General features: G+C 50.1%; 1 protein-coding gene across 4 annotated transcripts in view; it reads right to left on the reverse strand.

Annotated features, from left to right (window-relative positions):
- Nucleotides 1-12,201: 12,201 nt before the first annotated feature.
- klhl8 (kelch-like family member 8) overlaps nt 12,202-14,982 on the reverse strand; it is a 70,992-nt gene continuing 68,211 nt past the window's right edge. For all 4 annotated transcript variants that reach the window (XM_072496299.1, XM_072496297.1, XM_072496300.1 and 1 more), the window contains one exon: nt 12,202-14,395. In XM_072496299.1, coding sequence (XP_072352400.1) covers nt 14,272-14,395 — 124 coding nt within the window. In that variant the 3' untranslated portion in view covers nt 12,202-14,271. The remainder of the gene's footprint in view (nt 14,396-14,982) is intronic.

The following is a 14,982-nucleotide window of genomic DNA, read 5'->3' on the forward strand; positions in this document are numbered from 1 at the left end:
TGTTTTCTTGCTCAAATGCCCACCAGATAAACCCCCTTCGCCCTCCCTCCCTCCTCCCCCCCCACACGAAAGATATACCCCCTCCCCCCCCCGCCCGGGTTGCTGCTGCTGCTGTCCGACCTTCATCTATCGCTCCGCGAGATAGTCTAGGAACGGTTGCCACCGTCTGTAGAACCCCTGCGCAGACCCTCTCAAGGCAAACTTTATCCTCTCCAACTTGATAAACACTGCCAAATCATTTATCCAGGCTTCCACGCTGGGGGGCTTCGCCTCCTTCCACATTAACAAGATCCTTCGCCGGGCTACAAGGGACGCAAAAGCCAGAATGCCGGCCTCTTTCGCCTCCTGCACTCCCAGCTCGTCCACTACTCCAAATAGTGCTAGCCCCCAGCTTGGCTTGACCCGGACTTTCACCACCTTAGATACTGTTCCCGCAACTCCCCTCCAGAACCCCTCCAGTGCCGGGCATGACCAAAACACATGGACATGGTTCGCCGGACTTCCTGAGCACCTCCCACATCTGTCCTCCGCCCCAAAGAACCTACTCAGCCTCGCCCCCGTCATATGTGCTCTGTGAACTACCTTAAATTGTATCAGGCTAAGCCTGGCACACGAGGAAGAGGAATTAACCCTACTTAGGGCATCAGCCCACAGCCCCTCCTCAATCTCCTCCCCCAGCTCCTCTTCCCATTTACCTTTCAGCTCCTCTACCAAAGCCTCCCCCTCTACTTTCATCTCCTGGTATATCGCCGAAACCTTGCCCTCCCCGATCCATACGCCCGAAATCACCCTGTCTTGAATCCCCTGTGTCGGGAGCAGCGGGAATTCCCTCACCTGCCGCCTCACAAACGCCCTCACTTGCATGTACCTGAAGGCATTTCCCGGGGGTAATCCAAATTTCTCCTCCAGCGCCCCTAAGCTCGCAAAAGTCCCATCGATGAACAGGTCCCCCATTCTTCTGATCCCTGCCCGATGCCAGCTCTGAAACCCCCCCGTCCATCCTTCCTGGGACAAACCGATGATTATCCCTAATCGGGGACTACACCGAGGCTCCCATCGCTCCCCTGTGTCGTCTTCACTGCCCCCAGATCTTTAGCGTTGCCGCCACCACCGGGCCCGTGGTGTACCTTGTCGGCGAGAGCGGCAGTGGTGCCGTCACCAGCGCCCCCAGGCTCGTTCCTTTACAGGACGCCATCTCCAACCTCTTCCACGCCGCCCCCTCTCCCTCCATCAGCCACTTACGGATCATCGCCACGTTGGCAGCGTAGCAGAGATAGAGGAGGGTTGGCGTTGCTGAATTTGGGTGGCTACTACTGGGCCACCCAAATTCAGCAGCGCCAACCCTCCTCTATCTCTGCTACGCTCCAGGGACCCCCTCCTCACCCTCGGGGTCTTGCTCACCCACACAAATCCCATAATGCTCCTGCTTACCCTCTTAAAGAATGATATGGAGATGCCGGCGTTGGACTGGGGTGAGCACAGTACGAAGTTTTAAAACACCAGGTTAAAGTCCAACAGGTTTGTTTCGATGTCACTAGCTTTCGGAGCGCTGCTCCTTCCTCAGGTGAATGAAGAGGTATGTTCCAGAAACACATATATAGACAAATTCAAAGATGCCAGACAATGCTTGGAATGCGAGCATTAGCAGGTGATTAAATCTTTACAGATCCAGAGATGGGGTGACCCCAGGTTAAAGAGGTGTGAATTGTGTCAAGCCAGGACAGTTGGTAGGATTTCGCAGGCCAGATGGTGGGGGATGAATGTAATGAGACATGAATCCCAGGTCCCGGTTGAGGCCGCACTCATGTGTGCGGAACCTGGCTATAAGTTTCTGCTCGGCGATTCTGCGTTGTCGCGCGTCCTGAAGGCCGCCTTGGAGAACGCTTACCCGGAGATCAGAGGCTGAATGCCCTTGATTGCTGAAGTGTTCCCCGACTGGAAGGGAACATTCCTGCCTGGTGATTGTCGCGCGATGTCCGTTCATTCGTTGTCGCAGCGTCTGCATAGTCTCGCCAATGTACCACGCTTCGGGACATCCTCTCAAAGAAGGCCTTGGTAGTCACAATTGGGAGGCATTGGAATACAAAAAGAAACCTCGGGAGGACCACCATTTTAATCGACTGTACCCTGCCCGCCAGCGAGAGAGGCAACATGTCCCACCTTTTAAAATCCTCCTCCATCTGTTCCACCAGCCGCGTCAAATTAAGTTTGTGCCGTGCCCCCCCAGCTCCTAGCTACCTGAATCCCCAAGTATCAAAAGCTCCTTTCCGCCCTCCTCAACGGTAGGGTGTCTATCCCTCTTCCCTGATCCCCCGGATGCACCACAAAGAGCTCACTCTTTCCCACATTGAGCTTATAGCCCGAGAAGTCTCCAAACTCCCTTAGGATCTGCATGACCTCAACCATCCCCTCCACTGGATCCGCCACATACAGCAACAGGTCGTCTGCGTACAGCGACACTCGATGTTCGTTCCCCCCTCGGACCACCCCCTTCCATTTCCCTGACTCCCTTAACGCCATGGCTAAAGGTTCAATTGCTAATGCAAACAGCAGAGGGGAAAGGGGGCACCCCTGCCTCGTCCCTCGGTACAGTCGGAAATACTCCGACCTCCGCCGGTTCGTGACCACACTCGCCACCGGGGCTCTATACAGGAGCTTAACCCAACTAATAAACCCTCCCCCGAACCCAAACCTCCTCAACACTTCCTAAAGATACTCCCACTCTACTCGGTCAAAGGCCTTCTCCGCGTCCATGGCTGCCACTATCTCCGCCTCTCCCTCCACCGATGGCATCATTATCACATTTAGGAGCCTTCGCACATTGGTGTTTAACTGCCTACCCTTTACGAATCCCGTCTAGTCCTCGTGAATCACCCCCGGGACACAGTCCTCAATCCTCATGGCCAACATTTTTGCCGCAAACTCAGCATCTACGTTGAGAAGCAAGATCGGTGTATACGACCCACATTGCAGTGGGTCCTTATCCCGCTTCAGGATCAAAGAGATCGTCGCCTCCGACGTTGTCGGGGACAGGCCCCCCCCCACCCCCCCCCCTCCCCCCCCCACCCCCCACCCCGCCCCCCCCCTCCCCGCTTCAGTGAAGGTCCTTACCAGCAACGGGGCTAACAGGTCTACATAGCTCCTATAGAACTCCAGCGGGAACCCATCCGGTCCCGGGGCCTTCCCTGCCTGCATGCTCCCCAGTCCTTTAACCAGCTCCTCCACCCCAATTGGCGCCCCCAAACCAGCCACCTCCTGCTCCTCCACCCTCGGGAACCTCAGTTTGTCCAAGAATCGTCGCATCCCCTCTTTTCCCCCTGGGGGCTGGGATTCTTACAGCTCCTCGTAAAGGGCCTTGAATGCCTCATTCACTTTCACCGCACTCCGCACCGTAGTTCCCCTGCCATCCTTGACTCCACCTATTTCCCTCGCTGCCATCCTCTTATGGAGCTGATGTGCCAGCATCCGACTCGCCTTCTCCCCATATTCATACATCGCCCCCTGTGCGTCCCTCCACTGTGCCTCTGCCTTCCCTGTGGTCAACAGGTCGAACTCCGTCTGGAGGCTTTGTCTCTCCCTGAATAGTCCCTCATCAGGGGCCTCTGCATATCTCCTGTCCACCCTTAAAATCTCCCCCACTAACCTCTCCCTTTCCCTGCCCTCTTTCTTCACCCTATGAGCCCTGATGGAGATTAACTCTCCCCTGACCACCGCCTTCAGCGCCTCCCAGACTACCCCCACCTGCACCTCCCCATTGTCGTTGGCCTCCAGGTACCTTTCGATGCACTCCCACACACTTCCTCGTCTGCCAGCAGTCCCACATTCAACCACCACAGCGGGCGTTGGTCCCTCTCCTCCCCCAGCTCTAGCTCCACCCAATGCGGGGCGTGGTCTGAAATGGCTATAGCCGAATACTCCGTTCCTTCCACTTTCGGGATCAATGCCCTGCCCAGAACAAAAAAGTCTATCCGGAGTAGGCCTTGAGTACATGGGAGAAAAAAGAAAATTCTCTTGCCAAAGGCCTGGCAAATCTCCACGGATCTACTCCCCCCATCTGATCCGTAAACCCCCTGAGCACCTTGGCTGCAGCCGGCCTCTTCCTCGTCCTGGATCTGGAACGATCTAATGCTGGGTCCAACACCGTGTTAAAATCCCCACCCATTATCAAGCTCCCTACCTCCAAATCTGGAATACGCCCCAGCATCCGTTTCATAAATCCAGCATCGTCCCAGTTCGGGGCGTACACATTTACTAATACCACCTCCGTCCCCTGCAACCTCCCGCTCACCATCACATATCGGCCTCCATTGTCCGCTACTATATTCTTGGCCTCAAACGACACCCGCTTCCCCACCAGTATTGCCACCCCTCTGTTCTTCGCATCAAGCCCCGAATGGAACACCTGTCCTAACCATCCCTTCCTTAACCTGACCTGATCTGCCACCTTCAGATGTGTCTCCTGAAGCATGACCACGTCTGCCTTCAGTCCCTTTAGCTGCGCGAACACTCGGGCCCTCTTAACCGGCCCATTCAGGCCCCTCGCATTCCACGTGATCAGCCGGATTGGGGGGTTACCCCCCCCTGCCAACTAGCCATCTCCTATCTTAGGCCAGTCCCGTGCCCGCGCCTCCCGCACCCTCCAGTCCCCCAGACTGGGAACCCCCGCCCCGACCACCTCTTCCATCTTCAGTTCCCCCTCAGCCAGTGCAGCAGCAACCCTATTGTCCCCCCCCCTCTCCCCCCCTCCCCGTTAGATCCACATCTAGCTCTTTTGCTCCCCCCGTACTATTTCCGTAAGTCAGCTGACTTCTGCTGACCCCGGCTTTCGACGAATCATCTTAACAGCCAATGGGAGAACTATTGCTTAAAGATATTTGGTTGAAGGTGTTTCTCAGGAGTGTTTTAAAAAAATGTTTTATCATGATGCCAATGACACTGGCTAGGTCACATTTTTTTTTAATCCATCTCTGGTCACTGTGACATGGTGATAGTCATCTTTCTGGAACAACTGTTTTGGCATTTTGCACACAAATAAAACCATCAATAAAAACTGAGGAATATTGTGTTCTCTACAGGTCACCAAGATGTGATAATAACCATAAAATGAAATCTATCCAGAGCAACAAAGCATGAAAAAGTTCATTAACTATTTAAAATGGCTGAATAAATAATCATTTTCTTGGCCTTTGGCTACAGCAGAAATGCTGCCCAACCTGTGGGGAATCATTCACCACCATTCATGACTGTAAAGAACCTGGAGCTGTGATGATGCTGTTAAGCCCTAACTTGCTGCTTTGGCACATCTGTCTGCAATACCACGACACACTTGCCAGATTTAAGATGTCAGCAAATAGGAAGGCCTTGGAGAAAGTGATTTCCCCTAGCTGTTGGCCGTAGAAAAACAAACACATTTACTTTCACGTTGTCAGTGTTGTGGGCCTTTTACAGCTACTAAGCACAATGTAAGCATTGAAGGTTTTAAAAAGCATATATTGATTCATAATAAAAACAGCACAACAGATTCCAGTCTGCGACATTTTTGTCCACGCGAATTAAATTCAGGGTTACTTTTTGTTGCCATAAATTTTTATTCCTCAAAGTACCAAGACATCCAAGTGATAATCTTCACAATGTATATATTTCGCATGATACCAATTTATAAAATGTTCAATTTCTACACGTACGTCCTGTGGTGAACCACTGTAAGAGGAGATGTAAGGTCGGACCTGCACTACAGGTTCGCCGGTAGCACCTGCCGGCTGGCTCCGCCCACGGAGAACCGTATAAATATGCATGACCTCCAGTGCCCTGCCATTTCGCCAGCTGCAGCAGGAGGCCACGCATCTGACTGTAATAAAGCCACAGTTGTACCCAACTTTAGTCTTTGTGCAATTGATCGTGCATCAATTTATTACAGTCAGATTTTCCACAGAATGGACTTCCGAATTAAGCCCGATTGCCTGCAGCTGGATCTGCACTCGCCCGACGCCAGAAAAGACTTTACTCACTGGCTGGCATGTTTTGAGGCTATATCAATGCGGCGGACCCCGCGCCAACGGAGGCTCAGAAGATAAACGTCCTGTACTCCAGACTGAGCTCCAGCATGTTCCCGTTGATCCAAGACACCACGAATTATACAAAAGCAATGGGACTCCTTAACGAACACTACACACAGAAGGCGAACACGCTCTTCGCCAGGCATGTACTTGCCACCCGCTCGCAACTATCTGGTGAGTCCATCAAAGACTTCTGGCGGGCCCTAATTCCACTCGTTCGGGACTGTGACTGTCAGGCCGTCACGGCCGCCAAACACGCGAATCTCCTCATGCGCGATGCCTTCGGGACGGGGATTGTGTCGGACCGCATCCGAGAACGATTACTGGAAGGGGTCACGCTCGAACTGGCGGAGACAAAAACCTTGGCGCTCTGCACGACGGTCCCGTAACATGCAATCGTACCCCTCCCGCCGCGCTGCCCACCCTTCTACTCCTTCCTACCCCTCCTGGACCCCGCCAATGACCTCCTCAGCCAGGGCCCTGCCTTCCCAATACGCCTGCGCCGTACGCCGATCCGCGCACCCCAGAGGTCCCCGCTGCTACTTCTGCAGTCAGCAGAAGCACCCCCGCAAAACTGCCCGGCCCGCACTGCAATTTGCAAAGCCTGCAGTAAATAGGGCCACTTCGCGGTTGTGTGCCAGGCCATTGCAGTCGCTGCGATCGCGCCCGCTATCGCCCCCTCCTCCACGCCAGACACACAATAGGAGCCGCCATCGTCTCCTCCCGGGTCCATGTGCGACCAATGGGCACCGCCATCTTGTCCCCCTTCGGCCACGTGCGCCCCATGGGTGCCGCCATCTTGTCCCGACCCCGCAATGTGCGCACCATGGGTGCCGCCATCTTGTCCCGACCCCGCAATGTGCGCACCATAGGCGCCGCCATCCTGTCCCCCCACAGGGTCTCCGGACATCCCGACATCGGAACCGCACACGCTCGCCACCCAAAGCATCCGATGGATACCCACAGCTCGCTTCGATGATGCTGGACCAATCTCGCCCGCACAACCTGGCCACCTCATCGACGACGGTTAAAATCAACGGCCACGCGACCTTGTGCCTGCTGGACTCCGGGAGCACTGAAAGCTTTGTTCACCCAGATACGGTAAGGCACTGCTCCCTCGCGGTCCACCCTGCCAATCAAGGGATCTCCCTAGCCTCCGGATCCCACTCCGTCCCGGTCCGAGGCTTTTGTACAGTCACCCTCACGGTCCAGGGCGTAGAATTTAGTAATCTCCACCTCTATGTACTCCCTAATCTCTGCGCTGCACTCCTGTTTGGCCTGGACTTCCAGTGCAACCTCCAGAGCCTCACCCTCAAATTCGGTGGGCCCTTACCCCCCCTTACCATTTGCGGCCTCGCGACCCTCAAGGCCGATCCCCCCTCCCTTTTTGCTAATCTAACTGCGGATTGCAAGCCCGCTGCCACTAGGAGCAGACGGTACAGCACCCAGGACAAGACCTTCATCAGGTCCGAAGTCCAGCGGCTGCTTAAGGAGGGTATTATCGAGATCAGCAACAGCCCCTGGAGAGCCCAAGTGGTAGTGGTTAAAACTGGGGAGAAACACAGGATGGCTACAGCCAGACCATCATTCGGTACACACAGCTCGATATGGTCAATCAGATTGCGGAGTACCGGGTCTTCTCAACAATTGACCTGAAATCCGCCTACCACCAGCTCCCCATCCGGAAGTCGGACCGGCCATACACAGCCTTCGAAGCGGACGATCGCCTTAGGGCCCCTTTCGGTGTCACAAATGGGGTCTCGGTCTTCCAAAGAGAGATGGACCGAATGGTCGACCAGTACGGTTTGCGAGCCACCTTTCCGTACTTAGATAATGTCACCACCTTCGGCCATGACCAGCAGGACCACGATGCCAACCTCGATAAATTCCTCCACACTGCCACTCTTCTCAACCTGACCTATAACAAAGAGAAGTGTGTGTTCAGCATGACCCGGTTAGCCATTCTCGGCTATATAGTCCAAAACGGACTTCTCGGGCCCGACCCCGACCGCATGCGCCCCCTCATGGAACTTCCCCTCCCTCACTGCCCCAAGGCCCCCAAACGCTGCCTGGGGTTCTTTTCCTACTACGCTCAGCGGGTCCCAAACTATGCGGACAAGGCCCGCCCACTCATTCAGTCCACCCAATTCCCCCTCGCGGCCGAGGCACAACACGCTTTCGCCCGCATCAGAGCAGACATCGCCAAGGCCGGGATGCGTGCAGTGGACGAGTCACTGCCTTTCCAAGTAGAAAGCGACGCTTCAGACGTCGCCCTTGCCGCCACCCTAAACCAGGCAGGCAGACCCGTGGCATTCTTTTCCCGCACCCTTAATGCCTCTGAAATTCGACATTCATCCGTCGAAAAGGAGGCCCTAGCTATCGTTGAAGCTGTGCGGCATTGGAGGCATTACCTGGCCGGTAAGAGATTCACTCTCCTTACGGACCAACGGTCGGTAGCCTTCATGTTCAATAACACAGCGGGGCAAGATCAAAAATGATAAAATCTTGCGGTGGAGAATCGAGGTCTCCACCTACAATTACGAGATCTTGTATCGCCCCGGTAAACTCAACGAGCCCCCAGACGCCCTCTCCCGAGGTACATGTGCCAGCGCACAAGTGGACCAACTCCGGGCCCTACACAACATCCTTTGTCACCCAGGGGTCACTCGATTGTACCATCTGGTCAAAGCTCACAATCTGCCCTACTCCGTCGAGGAAGTAAGGACAGTCACCAGGGACTGCCAGGTCTGTGCGGAGTGCAAGCCGCACTTCTACCGGCCAGACCGTGCGTGCCTGGTGAAGGCTTCCCGCCCCTTTAAACGCCTCAGCATGGATTTCAAAGGGCCCCTCCCCTCCACCGACCGTAACACGTACATCTCAGTGTGGTCGATGAGTAATTCAGATTCCCCTTCGCCATCCCATGCCCCGATATGACGTCTGCCACCGTCATCAAGGCCCTCAGCACCATCTTCGCTCTGTTCGGTTTCCCCGCCTACATCCACAGTGACAGGAGATCCTCATTCATGAGCGATGAGCTGCGTCAGTTCCTGCTCAGCAGGGGTATAGCCTCCAGCAGGACGACCAGCTACAACCCCTGGGGAAACGGGCAAGTAGAACATGAGAATGGGACGGTTTGGAGGGCCGTCCAGCTGGCCCTACGGTCCAGGAACCTCCCAGCCTCTCGCTGGCAGGAGGTCCTCCCTGACCCTCTACACTCCATCCGGTCACAATTGTGCACCGCCACTAATAACACACCCCATGAACGTGTTTGTACCTTCCCCAGGAAGTCCACATCCGGGGTGTCGCTCCCGACTTGGCTCGCAGCTCCAGGACCGGTCCTTCTCCGTAGGCATGTCCGACTCCACAAGGCGGACCCCTTGGTGGACAGGGTTCACCTGCTCCACGCCAACCCTCAATTTGCCTACGTTGAGTTCCCCGACGGCCACCAAGATACTGTCTCACTCAGGGACCTGGCACCATCAGGTTCCACCCGACCACACCCCCCCCCCCCACCCATGCGCCCCCACCTCGCCGCCAATATTAACCCCACCAGACCACCCCCATCCTCTTTTCTGCAAAAGAGGACTTCGGCATGCTCCCGGAGGTCCCCGATGAGTGGCCAGCATCAGCACCACCACCGACTTCGCCGCCACTGTTACGCTGCTCCCAACGAAGCACCAAAGCACCGGACCAGCTGAACCTTTGACGGACCCCGCACCGTCAACATGCACTTTTCTTTTTCCTACCACTGTACATAATTGCACTAATTGTATATAGCTTCACGTCACCCCCGCTGGACTCATTTTTAACAGGGGGTGAATTTGGTGAACCACTGTATTAGGAGATGTAAGGTAGGACCTGCACTACAGATTTGCTGGTAGCTCCTGCCAGCTGGCTCCGCCCACGGAGAACTGTATAAACATGCATGACTTCCAGTGCCCTGCCATTTCGCCAGCTGCAGCAGGCCACGCATCTGGCTGTAATAAAGCCACAGTTGTACCCAACTGTAGTCTTTGTGCCACTGATTGTGCATCACTTCCATCAATGTTCATCCAACACTAGACAACGGCCTCCATCGCCCAAAGCTTTGGGTTACTTATGAGTTGATATTCTTCCCAGATCTAGAATTGATATTCTTCCCATATCTAAAATTGGTTGACGAGGTAAAATGAGGGATCCAGTGCTGAGCACCTTACTTTAGGAAAGGTGTCACGGTCATAGGTGAGGCTGCAAGAGTCTTTAGTTAGAACTGGAGAAGATTGTTTTTTCTAATTAGTCAAGTAAATGTGAACATCAAATTTTGATGAACAAAATCATAAAAAAATATTTCTTCACTGACCAGTGACTTGAAATCAAGTTCCCAAAATTACAAAGGGAGGTTAGAAGAGTTTCCCACCCACCACCTACCTCCCACCCGCACTGTAGAATCAGTTGGTACAGTAAATTCACAAGCAGAATCCATCATGAAAGCAGAACTCAATAGCTTTTCATAGGAAGCTGGATAAATGTAAAAAATTGTAAAATGGTATGAGGAAAGGGTCTAAGCACCTATTTCCTTTAGATGAGACCCTTCTGCAAACTTAGTTTCACTTAGAGCAGCTACGTCAATATTTTACCTTTCAGCTTTCTGGCTGAGGGCTGTTCTACACACTGATCTTGTATTATCATCAATATGTTTTCTGACATTCCATGAGCCAAATACCATCCAGCTGTTGAATGCCCTAAGAGGTTTTTTAATGTTTTGACCACACTGATTGCCAACCACCTAGCACCAGTGACCTGACCGGTGCAGGGAGAGCAGGCTACATTTAGCATTCATTTTTACCTTCTCTGGAATGGAGGGCAGCACTGTACCCAGAAATGTCATATATGCCCCGATCTGTGGAGAGCAAACATTACCCAGGCCACCTTAAATACATGAATAGGATGGGAATAGAGGGATATGGACCCCAGAAGTGTAGAAGATTTTAGTTTAGATGGGCAGCATGGTCGGCGCAGGCTTGGAGGGCCAAGGGCCTGTTCCTCTGCTGTACTTTTCTTTGTTCGTTCACCTGTGTGCAGGGTTAAGACAGAAGACTGCCAGTAGCATCCTCTACCTGCCCTCATCATCACTTTGTCATTGCCACAGGGCTTAGCAACGTCTGACCGGTTGGTTGATTTGATCTGAACAGCCTGCAAGTTGAGCAGATTTAGCTGCATGAGGTTTGTGCAATGTCGCTCCCATCATCTCTTCTGAGACAGCTAATGCTGCACTAGTGTAATATGTGACAGAAGTGCAGCAGCTGAAAGAGTGAGGTTCTGGTGTCCTAGATGAGTTACTAAACAAACTGGAAAGCCTCATCTGCCCTTTCTAACATTGCCAAAAGACGAGGTGGTGATGTGTTATTGGGGTGTTGAAATCAGTTTTCTCTCTCCTAGGTACACTGGCAACCAAAGTTGATGAGCCCCATTTGCCCAAAGCTATCTAGTTTTCATGTGCCAGACATTCACCTTCACACCTCTGCCCACAAGTTGTAAATAAGGATCAGCACATGAGGCTGCTCAGCAGGAGTTTGATTAGGAGAGGCTAGGGTGGTACGGTAGCACAGTGGTTAACACTGTGGCTTCACAGCGCCAGGGTCCCAGGTTCGATTCCCGGCTTGGGTCACTGTCTGTGCGGAGTCTGCATGTTCTCCCCGTGTCTGCACTGATTTCCTCCGGGTGCTCTGGTTTCCTCCCACTAGCCCCGAAAGACATGCTGGTAGGTAATTTGGACATTCTAAAGTTTCCCTGTGTACCCAACAGGTGCCGGAATGTGGCGACTAGGGGCTTTTCACAGCAACTTCATTGCAATGTAAGCCTACTTGTGACAATAAAGATTTGTTTTTAAAAAATGATTATTTCAGACACTGACTGCACAGTCTCTCAACACTCTTCACCTTGCTAACACTCCCTGCAGGGGGCAGGGGTGTAACTGCAGCTAAAAATATTACTTAAGTGGCTTTCATAAACATTTAGGATTAAAAAATAGTTGACAAAACAGGCACGCAGATGTAGTTAAAAAAAATATATTACATATACTTATTACAATGTCAGTGCCTGTATTATAACAAAGTAACAAATCTTATTTGCATACAAAGATTATAACACTGCAAAACACTCGCTCTCAAGCATCAAAGGATTTAATGTAACTCAACATTGCCAATACAAATGTAGTTACATTTTATTGCATTTTGAAATATTGTCACAACCACAAATAAACTGCTTCAAATAACTTACAAATGATAAGATTACAGTAAAGCAAAAAGCTAAATAAGTTTGCTTTCATTTCAAATAAGCGTAACATTATTTTAGTGCTTCAACTTGAACCTTTACCCAATTATTCATGCTTCCAATTATTACAATGATCCCCATCTCCACAGGAAAATGACTGCTGAGAAGGCCAAATTAAAGACCACTAGTTTTGCGCCAGTTTATAAATCTTCCTCGTGTTCAAAAACAATACATAACTTAAATATGCTTAGGGTTAAATAATGACATGTGGATTCCCCTTGCTGGCTTATTATCTCCAAGTTCAGAAAACAAATAGTCATGACAAGGAGAATTTTTAGCCACTCAGTGCAGTAGAAATAAATTTGTTACACATCCTAAAGCATTCAAAAATATTGGTAATTTACTGTTTTGTATGCCACCTCGCACGATGTCGTAAATTATAACTTGAAGTATTTTGAATGCCAACATTTCTTATTGCTATCAGTCCATTTTTAATTTTAAAAAAGGTTTTGTGGCCAGAAATTCTGTACATATTTGCTTTTTCTCATTTCCTTCCCAGTCCTAATGTAGGAGACTTTTTTTTCTGCCCTCAGTCATCGCTGCACTACCCACAATTCTTCAACACGAGGTCTTTGTTAATACACCTGTTTAAGTGGCCACAAACGAGGCCTGGGTTGCAGATGCCCTTGTGTTTTACACTCCCTGTATGGAAAAGCTCATTCCACGAGGAACCTGGCTAGGATCAGGAACTCTATGTAAAAATACAGGAGCAGTCTCAAAGCTTTTCCCAATTTAAAAAGAAACACCATGTGTGTTTATATCCCCATTTGTTTCATTCATTCCCCAAAATCAATCATCAATTTATACTGAAAACAAAACTGCAAGATAAATATCAGTCAAAGAAACACACTCAGATAATTCCTAGAGTTCTAAGGGTATGTCGACAAATGCAATGTTTTAAGATGTGTGTTCTTTCTCCAAGTATTTATGGAATATACAGTTTTGACATATGACAAGATGATATAAAATTGGGATCAAAGATAGTGAAAATTTTAGCCCATTTTGGTCTCTCCCCAAAAATTGGAAAATACTACCGCTTTCAATTTGCACAAGAAAACAGATCACTAACAAGCATACAGGGTTCAGTTTATACAAAGCAAAAATAGGAACCTAATTAGTTAACAACCAATTTGAAAATTGCAAGAAGCTTGTGTACAAAAATGTTAATTCATAAAAACAAGATTTATAAATCATAGCACGCTTGGTAAACTTCTTGCTGAACACCCAGGTAGCGACACCCAGGTAGCGATGTACAGCTTAGAAGTTTTACACAGAAAACAAGGCCACAAACTTACAATGGCTTATAAAGAGAAAACTAGGGGAAGAGGAGAATTTCCTTTTGTGGGGGTGGGATGGATGCAGAAAGTATATTTAACGTGTCCCAAGATATTTCATAACAAACATTTTTCAAAGTGAAATATAATCCAAAATTTGTGCTTTTCACGTCACATTTTAAAATTGCCACCAAGTTTGTTTTTCCTCCAGCATCTGTTCTTGCCAGCATACCAGAGACTACTACAACTAGATTAATATATCTGAGGCTACTACTGTAGAGCTCAACCTATGGCTGATGTTAAGAAATTCAATTCACAAAGTGAGCAGCAGTGCAATTGGAACCAACCAGGGAGGTTGCAGAAGACCAACAGGGATTCAGTATACAAAACCACTTCCATTCATTACAATGGAAAAGATGGCCTTTTGCAACAGTTCTGAAAAATCAAATCTACGTTCAAGAAAATGCAATGTACTTTATGTATTGAACAAAGCAATTGCATCAGAGCGTACGATGTATTTCCTCGGTCTTCTTTCTCATTCTGCAATAACTGGCTGGTTGGAACTGAAACTTTCCTCTGTGACATTTTTCTTCAGAAAACTTCACTATTCCACAGGCAAATTGTATAAGTCACATGCAGTCGACAACATTGCTGGATCCTTGACCCACATCTCTGATTTGGCTGACCAGGCAGGCACACACAGCAACTCCAGCTCCAGCCCTGCAGTGTGAAATAGATCCAACCAACTCCCACCTAGAATAGAAGTAAAGCAATAGGAAATAAAAAAGATATTATGAAAAAAACAGCTGATGAAGCCATTGAATTTCTAAAGCAGGAATGAATCCTGATAATTGTTTCTCTCATCTAAGTATCTTTTGTCAGCATGCTCTGGTGCACCAGCAAAGAAACAAAATTGAGTTAACTGCAGGAGGCCAGTATGTTAGCATCATAGCAGCGCTTGTATCAATCATTGTTTCCTACCCATGGTTTCCTACTCAAACTGGAAAAGAACATCCAGTCCAAATGCTCTGCATTTGTATTCCCAATAAATCATATGTAGAGACAGAGGAAATTAATCAGAATACACCATCAGATTTTAACCACACTGCAAAGGGCAGGAGTACAAAGGTAGGAGAGTCTTGGCACAACTGTGAGACCACACAGAGTACTGCAAATAGTTTTGGTCTTATTAAGGAGGAATACACTTGCATTGGAGACAATTCAGGGATGGTTCATTTGGTTGATTTGTGGGGTAAAAGCATTGTCTTATGAGGGAAGATTCAGCAGGTTGGGCCAATACAATAAATTGTCTTTACTCGTGACTCTGGGATAGCTTTAAC

The sequence above is a fragment of the Scyliorhinus torazame genome, chromosome 3, assembly GCF_047496885.1.
Source record: "Scyliorhinus torazame isolate Kashiwa2021f chromosome 3, sScyTor2.1, whole genome shotgun sequence".
Lineage (NCBI taxonomy): Eukaryota > Metazoa > Chordata > Chondrichthyes > Carcharhiniformes > Scyliorhinidae > Scyliorhinus > Scyliorhinus torazame.